Source organism: Dipodomys ordii, unplaced genomic scaffold, assembly GCF_000151885.1.
Source record: "Dipodomys ordii isolate 6190 unplaced genomic scaffold, Dord_2.0 Scaffold23, whole genome shotgun sequence".
NCBI classification, from domain to species: Eukaryota; Metazoa; Chordata; class Mammalia; order Rodentia; family Heteromyidae; genus Dipodomys; species Dipodomys ordii.
In genome coordinates, this window is record NW_012267239.1 from 5,501,637 (window position 1) to 5,510,424 (window position 8,788).

The 8,788-nt window shown below is 54.6% G+C and overlaps 1 protein-coding gene across 1 annotated transcript; it reads right to left on the bottom strand.

The window, feature by feature from the left end:
* Window positions 1-1,266: 1,266 nt before the first annotated feature.
* Window positions 1,267-7,560, bottom strand: Cryba4 (crystallin, beta A4). Its single transcript, XM_013014351.1, has 5 exons — window positions 7,518-7,560; window positions 6,680-6,798; window positions 3,684-3,825; window positions 2,646-2,788; window positions 1,267-1,425 (listed from the first exon to the last, which is right to left on the bottom strand). Exons 1-5 carry the CDS (start codon window positions 7,554-7,556, stop codon window positions 1,278-1,280), a joined length of 591 nt encoding a protein of 196 aa, XP_012869805.1. The 5' UTR covers window positions 7,557-7,560; the 3' UTR covers window positions 1,267-1,277.
* Between the last annotated feature and the right edge of the window lie 1,228 nt (window positions 7,561-8,788).

Here is an 8,788-nt window from a genome sequence, read left to right on the forward strand (position 1 = left end):
CACCATAGTCTTGGGCCCATGTCTTTGCTCCTTGGTGCCTGGGGAACGCTGTAGACACTACACAGGAAGAAAAGCCATTCTAGGGATGATGCATGGGCGGGGGAGACGAGGAAGAAGCAAGATGGGGGGGTCCCCCTTATGGGAGGGGAGAGGGAGGCCAGGGGGCAGAGGCTCCCTCCCCTCTGGTGAGCACAGGAAGGGAACTTCAGTGTGGGCGGCGCTGGCTGTATGGCCTCCAGGAAGTCGCTTCCCCCTCTGTACTGGTTTGGGTCCCCTGTCCTGAGCCTTGGGGGGAGGTCAGTTCCCCTTGGTGAAGTGCCAGGCTTGCCAACAAGTGGACGGAATGCCACCAAGACACTTACATGCCTTTCCTTGATAACCTAGGGAAATAGGTCTCCTCACAAGGTAGGAAAAATAATCTCACTTTCCTTCCATCCCAAGATCACCCTGACAAATTGTCTCTTTATTACCCGTCATTCTAGCAGCCTGTCACCTCTGGGGCCCTGTCTGTCTGTCTGTCATGCTTGCCAGTCTAGCCCTTGGCTCCGGATGGGCTGGCTCCTCACAGAAGTCACCATCAAATTAAGGGGACCCTCCTTCCCTCCCTTTCTCCTTGCCTTCCTTCCTTCCTTCCTTCCTTCCTTCCTTCCTTCCTTCCTTCCTCAAAATCCTCCTGACTTTGCCTCCAGGGATCTGAGGCTTTCCTGTGATAAATCAGAATGGACATGCTTACTCATACTAAAGTGTGAGGGCCTACTTTCTGAACCCTTCAAGGACTGGGGCTTTTCGGCTCAAAGGCTGGTGCTCTACCCCTGGGGCCACACCCCACGTCCAGCTTTTGGCCGACTCGTTGGAGATCAGCGTTTCCTAGGTTTGGTTTTGTCTTTCTCAGGTCTCAGCCCCCCATGCCCACCGCCTTGTCAGTTCTTGCTCATTCATGTACAGTTCACTCTGGGCAGCTGACCCGGTTGAGAAGCCCAGGCATACAGTTGGAAATAAAGATAAATAAAGTTCTTTACCTTGTTTGTTTTTAAAGAAAGGAAAGGCACAGTTAACAGTGGGCCTGCTTTTATTATTCTTATTACTATCATTAGTGGTAGGAGGAGGGGGAGGTCTCTGGGCTGCTGAGCTGACTGCGCATGCGCGGGCTGGCTGGCAGGGCGCTGGGTTCCCGGGGCTGGCAAGAGGGGGGGGGGCAGGGAGAGCCACCGCAGGCTCCAGACCCGCGCTGCGCATGCGCTCCTTCGCTCTGCCCCCGCCCCCCCCCCCGCGCATGCTCACTGCTGGATCCTGCGGACGCTCTGCACCTGGAAGCTCTGGGCGTGGGTGCCCCACTCCCGGAAGTGCTTGTAGTCACCCGAGTGGTGGTCGCTCTCCAGCACGTACTGGAAACCCCGGTAGCCCGGGAACTGGGAGCAGACCCAGCTGGAAAAAAGGAAGGGGAAGCGACGGATGGACAGACAGACACACAGCCAGCCATCGGGCGCTGGGCCTCGCCTCCTGATTCTCTGCCACAGTGCCTTTGCTGGTGCCATTCCTTGGGCCGGTGTGTGTTGCACCTGCCCCTCCCTCCCATCCGAGGCTTCCTGTCGGTGGCCTCTAGGTTTTTACTGAGCCTCTATTTCCTCTTCTGTAGAAGAGAAAAGCTGGCCGGGCACGGGTGGCTGGCGCCTGCCATCCTAGCAGCTCAGGAGGCTGAGAGTGGAGGATCCAGTTCAGAGCCAGCCTGAGCAGGAGAGTCTCATCTCCAAATTAACCTGAAGAAGCTATATCCATGGAGCTCAACTGGCTCAAGCGGTCAAGGACCAGCCTTGAGCAAAAAAAAAAAAAAAAAAACAGGGAAAGCTGGACTGAGCAGTCCTGAGGGCCGTGGTACTCTGAAATGGAGAGAACTCAGGCAAAAACCTTACCTCCCATCTTCACCTCTGACCTCCAGGAGCCCAAGGCCACCCGGGAAGGTGTGGGGAGCAGCACGCTCTCTCTTACACAAGCTGACTGGCAGAGAGTGAGTGGCCAGGCCTAGCCAATCACAGCGCTGTGTTCCTGTGGGTGTTGGTGATTGGCTCAGAATAGAGCATGCAACCGAGCTTGGCCCAATCAAAAGGCTGTGTGTGTGGGGGGTGTGAATGTGTGAGTGTGCATGCACACATGTACACATGGTCCTCAGGCTTGAGCTCAAGGCTGGTGCTCTACCATTTGAGCCACAGTGCTCCTTCAGGCCTTTGGTGGTTCATTGGAGATGAAGTCTTGTGGACTCTCCTGCCCGGGCTGGCTTCCAACCCCAATCCTCTCATCTCAACCTCCTGAGCAGCTAAAATGGCTGAGTCACCGGCATCTTGTTGGTAAAATCTTTTTTATGGGGCAGGAATGTAAAGAGGATGCTGCCGTGTTTGCCACCCCACAGAAAGAGCCCCGCGGAGAGAGGCAGATCCCAATACAGCACCTGGACCCAGCTGTACCTGTAGCTGATTACAGGGACCGATCCATTTCCTCTGGCCTTAAACTGGCTTGGTCTGATTAATGGCAATCACATAGGCTCTGCCTGGTGGCTCTAAATCCCCCACCAGTACCCCCCCACCCGGGACAAATGCCCTGCCCCTCTCAACCCTCCCTTTGCCCTGCCAGGCAGAGCCCTGTCCACTTACGCCCCAGAGTGGACGTGGAAGGAGCCCACTTCGTTGCCGTCCCAGCCCATGGCCTGCAGGGAGGGGTAATCATCGCTCAGCTCGCCTTTCCTGCCCAGGAAGTTCTCCTGCTCAAAGATGGTCAGCCTGGAGTCACGGTGGTTCTGTGTGTGAGAGAAGAGACTCAGGCGGTCCGGTGCCTCGCCCCGAGCCACCCCCAAGCCTCAGCAGTCTGAAAACCCTTTGTGGCAGGTGCTAGAAGCCTTCCACAACAGCCACGCAGAAAATAATCGTGGGAGAAACAGGCTAGAAGCATGCTCTCGTGACATCACAGGAAGAGAGAGAAATGTCCTGGCCATTTATGGAACAAACAAACAGGTTTATCTGCCTCTGTGGAATACTAGAGAGCTATGAATAAAGGAGATGTATGTGATGTCAGCCTCTGGAAGGATGGCAGCAGGGTGCTTTCCCAGTGACAGAAGCTGAGTTCCAAGCCTTGGGTTTATTATGATTGGATGTGTGTGTGTGTGTGTGTGTGTGTGTGTGTGTGTGTGAGAGAGAGAGAGAGAGAGAGAGAGAGACAGACAGACAGACAGACAGACAGACAGAGACAGACAGAGAGAGACAGAGATGTTGTGGTTTGAACCCAAGGCCTCACACTTGCTAAGCAAGTGTCCGGCTGCTCAGCTCCATCTGCTCCTCTGATTCCATTTGCTATTGCTCTTGTTGTTGTTGTCATCCTGGGCCTTGAACTCAAGGCCTGGGCGCTTTTCCAGGGCTACTAGAGTGGGGGTAGGGGTTTCATCTTGGAGGTGCCGTTACTATGGACTTGTATTTTCTGCTCTGTCCTATCAGAGTATCTGCCCTGGAATGGCGCGTGAGAAATGCAGAAAGAAGATGAAAAGGAATCTGCCTTTGTGAACCTCAGCCTTGGACCTGCCAGAGGCGGTGGGAACGCCCACCTCCCTCAAGATGTCTCCAGTCCCCTCCCTAGCCCCTCCCCCTGCGCCCCCCCCAGTCCCTGGGTGGGGAGGGGAGGTCAGGTGGGCGGGGACTCACGGCGCAGGCCACGGGCCGGAAGGAGGAGAGCCTGTCGCTGGGGTAGGCCGTGTTACCGCTCCACGCATCCCAGCACGGGTACTCGCCACGCTCCAGCACATACTGCTGACCCTGGAAGCCTGCGTGCTCGAAGCCCACCCACCTGTACACGGGGAGGGGGCAGGGGGAGAAAGACCTCACCTGAGTCCTTGGCCCTTTGGGGTCCTGGGTGTGTGTGTGCGGGGGGAGGGGTGCCATGGACTCTGCAATGCGTCTGGTCAGCATTGCTCTTCTGGTGATTTTCTTCTAACCTTCTGGAACTTTCAGTGCAATAGGATAACCACTGGCTGCAGGCCACCGATGTAATTGGAACTTAAATAAACTAAGATTATCTGCCGTCACTACTTCACTCTTGTTGGCCATCCTGTCCACACTCACATCCTGCAGGGCCGTAAGTGGCCAGTGACTGAGATGCACGAAACAGATGTTCCATTACCAAGGAAAGGGTGACCAGCCCCTCTGCTGCATTCTGCTGGCCAGCACTGGTCCCCAAACCCTGTACCCTGCCACTGTCTCCTGATAGCTCTCAGCCAGTCAATCATCCATCCATCCATCCACCATCCATCTACCACCCATCCACTATCCATCCATCCACTATCCATCTATCCATCATCCATCCACCTTCTATCCACTCATCCATCCATCCATCCACCATTCATCCACCATCCACCCACTCATCCATCCATCCATCCACCATCCATCCACTCATCCATCCACCATCCATCCATCCATCCACCATCCATCTACCACCCATCCATCCACCATCCATCCATCCACCCATCCATCCATTCACCCATCCATCCACCATCCATCTATCCACCCATCCATCCATCCACCTATCCATCCATCCACCCACCTATCCATCTATCCATCCATCCATCCATCCATTCACCCATCCACCATCCATCCACTCATCCATCCATCCATCCACCCATCCATCTACCACCCTTCCACTATCCATCCATCCACTATCCATCTATCCATTATCCATCCACCATCCATCCATCCACCATCCATCCACCATCCATCCATCCACCATCCATCCACCCACCATCCATCCATCCATCCATCCACCATCCATCTACCACCCTTCCACTATCTATCCATCCACTATCCATCCATCCATTATCCATCCACCATCCATCCATCCACCATCCATCCACCCACCATCCATCCACCATCCATCCACCATCCATCCACTCATCCATCCATCCATCCACCATCCATCCACTCATCCATCCATCCCCCATCCATCCACCATCCATCTACCACCCATCCACTATCCATCCATCCATCCATTATCCATCTATCCATCATCCATCCACCATTCATCCACCATCCATCCAGCCATCCATCCATCCATCCATCCAACATCTATCCACCTCCATCCACTCATCCATCCATTCACTCATCCATCCATCCACCATCCATCCACCATCCATCCACCATCTATCCATCCCCCATCCATCCACCATCCATCTATCCATCCACCATCTATCTACCACCCATCCACCATCCATCCACCATCCATCCACTCATCCATCCATCCATCCACTCATCCATCCATCTATCCACCATCCATCCATACATCCACCATTCACCATCCATCTATCCACCCATCCATCCATCCATCCACCCACCCACCCATCCATCCATCCATCCATTCATCCACTCATCCATCCACCATCCATCCACTCATCCATCCATCCATCCACCATCCATCTACCACCCATCCACCTTCCATCCATCCACCATCCATCTATCCATCATCCACCCACCATCCGTCCATCTTCCATCCACCCATCTATCCACCATCCATCCACTATCTATCCACCATCCATCCATTCACCATCCATCTACCCATCCATCCATCCACCCATCCATGCACCATCCATCCATCCACAATCCATCCATCTATCCACGCATCCATCCATCCGCCACCCATCTATCCACCCATCCATCCACCATCCATTTATCCACCCATCCATCCACCATCCATCCATCCACTATCCATCCATCTATTCACCCATCCATCCACCATCCATCTATCCACCTATCCATCCATACACCATCCATACACCATCCATACACCCATATCCATCCACCCATCCATCCACCATATATCCACCCATACATCCACCCACCCACCCATCCATCCATCCATCTACCTATTACCATTACCCACCCATGCACTTATTATCTATCCCCTCTCTCTTATCTACCTATGTATGTATCATCTATCTATCTACCTATTTATCTGTCCATCTATCCACCCATCCATCATTTATCATCATTTACCATCATTTATCTACCTACCCACCTACCCACCTATCCATCCTTCTTTCTTTCTTTTTTTAACCTATCTATCTACCTATCAATCATCTATCTATGCATTTCCTATCTAACCATCTATCATCCCCCTATTTATCTTTCTTTGTTTTCCTACCTACCCATCCATTCACCTATCAATCCATCTAGTTACCAACAGATGTCTCCTCCTTTATCCTCTTCTTCCTCTTTTTACCTTTCCCACTCTTTCTCTACACACACACACACACACACACGTAAGAGATCATGAATAGACTAAACATGAATCACATTTTTACTACTTCCTTATACTTCCCTTCTCCTTTTGGCAAGTGATGTTGGCTTTCAGGCAGTCTCTATGAAGGTCCTTGGGACCTCCCCTCCCCCCACAGGGCTGCCTGGTCCACTGGGCCAGGACTGTGCGAGGAGCACTCTTTACGGCTGCGCAGCGAACCACCTGAGCAGCCTTCCAGGGTGATCCTCGCAGTCCTCCACACTTCTGGAGGACTCACGGGTCCAGTTAGAGCCTGGAAAGATAAGGCTGAGGACATCTAACCCTCCCAGCCTCCCTCCAGGTCTCGTCCTGTCCTTCCCAACGCCCACCTGACTCTGTGCCTCACCCCCCCCCCACCGCCCCAGCCCAGACTCACGCTCCGCTCAGGACTTTCAAGGAGCGCACGGTCTCAAAGCCCAGCTCCAGCACGCTGGGACACTCACTGGTGAAGTCATGGCGCCGGCCCTGGAAGCCCTCCTCATCCCACACCACCATCTGCGGGGAGAAAGGCGGGGCCCCACATCAGAGCCCTGTGTGGTGAGGGAGGCAGGTCAGGGGGAAGGGCTGGGGGGGCGAGCCTTGCCCAGTGGAACAGCTCCCCAATCTTGATATCCCCACACTTTGTTGCTGTTGTCGGTCATGGGGCTTGAACTCAGAGGCTGGGTGCTGTGTCTGAGCTCTTCAGCTCAAGGCTAGTGCTCTACTACTTGAGCCACAGTGCCACCCCCAAGTTTCTGGAGATCAGATGGACTTTTGTGCCTGGGCTGGCTTTGAACTTGGATCCTCAGATCTCAGCCTCTTGAGAAGCTATGATGATAGGTGTGAGCCCCTGGCGCCAGCCCCGCACTGACTTCCATGTGGTTCCTCTGGGTTTTGGAAGGCCATTGACCAATTCTAAGTTGTTTTCTATTATTTTATTATTATTATTAGTTATTTTACTTAAAGACATAGGTATGGAAACGAGACCAAAAGACTGCCACTGTCTCTGCTAGAGAGCATAATCGTTCCAGTGTGGGAAACATGAAGACCCAAGTTCAAATCCAGGCTCGGTGTGTGTGTCCTCGGTTCCCTTCCCCACCCTGTGCCTTGGTGGCCCTCCCCCCAGGGGTGAGGTGAGGGTACGATGGAGCTGAGAAGTGGAGGGGGGGCAGTCCTCAGGACTCAGCGTGACCTGCACCCTCCCCCACGTCCCTCCTTCCCGCCTCCCCTCCTACCTTCCAGTGTCCCGCGGACTTGGTGCACTGCAGGGCCATGCTGTGGGAGTCCTGCACAGGAGGAGAGTTCGCTGTCATTCCCTGCCTGCCTCTTCCACTTCCTTCTCAAGCTGCTTTGGGCAGGGTTCAAGATCCATGCGGTGCGGGGGGGGGGGGGGTCCAGGAGCCATGGGGCTGTCCCTGTCCTGTCCTCTCTACCTGCGATCCCTGCCGCCTTGGCTCCGTCTCCACCTCTACCCATCCTGGCTCCCCGTAACGGCAGAGCCTCGCTCTGTGTGCTTTGACCTTTCTGCGGTGCGTGTTTGCAGCGCTGTTCAGTATGGGGGCGTCACTGGGTGGATGAGCCAGTCCTTCCAGCCCCCAGCCGCCCCCGCCTCCCCCGCTCACCCAGCTGCACAACGACAGATGTGAATCTGCATTTGGGTGAGGGTCTCCGGGGGCCATGCTGGGTGTTTGGTTAGGATAAGGTTGAGATTCCTCAGGATTTTGGGGGTCTGGGGGTGCTGGGCTCCCCACCGACCAGGGAAGTTTACTGAGAACTCCTGCTCCAGCCCCATGTGCAGCCAGACTTACCGAACTGAGCCCCGGGAACATGTCAGACCCAGAACCAGCGAAGGCCCAGCTTTTATAGGCACGGAGGGGACAGGGGCCCCTAAGACAAAGCCCCGATTCAGCAAGTGAGGGCAGATGCAAAGCCCAGCACTGGCCCAGCCCCAGGAACAACTTGTCAGCAGCAGTCCCTGGCTGGAGCTGGGAGGGACAGTGGTGCTGGTCACCTGCCCAGGACCAGCCCCAGCAAAGTAGCGGATGGAAGATGGACTTCCTGGGTGCTCCAAGACGCTCAACCCAAGCAAAAGAGGAAGTCCCTCTTAGCATCCTTCAAAGGAGAAGCCACATCACAGGCTATCTGGTCCCTGCACAGAATCAACATTGAACAATTGTCTGTTTCTCCGCCCTTCAAAAGTTCCTTCATCTTCCAAGACAGAAGCAATCAGGGCAGGCTACCTGGTGGAGGCCTGGTTCAACTAGACCTCCCCCCCACCCCCAGTGGAGGGAAGGGTATAGAAAGGGGTGGAAGGAGGGGCCATGCAAAGCAAAGTTCAGAGCAAGGAACAGAAAGTACAAATACAAAAGGCAGAGCTAGTCATCTAACTGGGCTGGAGTTGGGGGTCCTGCAGGAAAAGTGGACTAGGGAGTTCACAGAAGCTGAAGATGTATCCCGGCCGCTCTGGGGCTGTGGGCTGAGCAGGTGCTTTGTGAAGGGGAGCGTG

What these genes read in the sequence shown, in the direction of transcription:
- Cryba4 (XM_013014351.1), bottom strand. Translation starts at nt 7,556, where the DNA reads ATGGCCCTGCAGTGCACCAAGTCCGCGGGACACTGGAAG. An exon ending in AGTCCGCGGGACACTGGAAG is followed by an intron (nt 6,799 to 7,517) that starts GTAGGAGGGGAG and finishes TTCTCCCCGCAG; the next exon opens with ATGGTGGTGTGGGATGAGGA. An exon ending in TTCCACGTCCACTCTGGGGC is followed by an intron (nt 1,426 to 2,645) that starts GTAAGTGGACAG and finishes CCTTTTTTCCAG; the next exon opens with CTGGGTCTGCTCCCAGTTCC.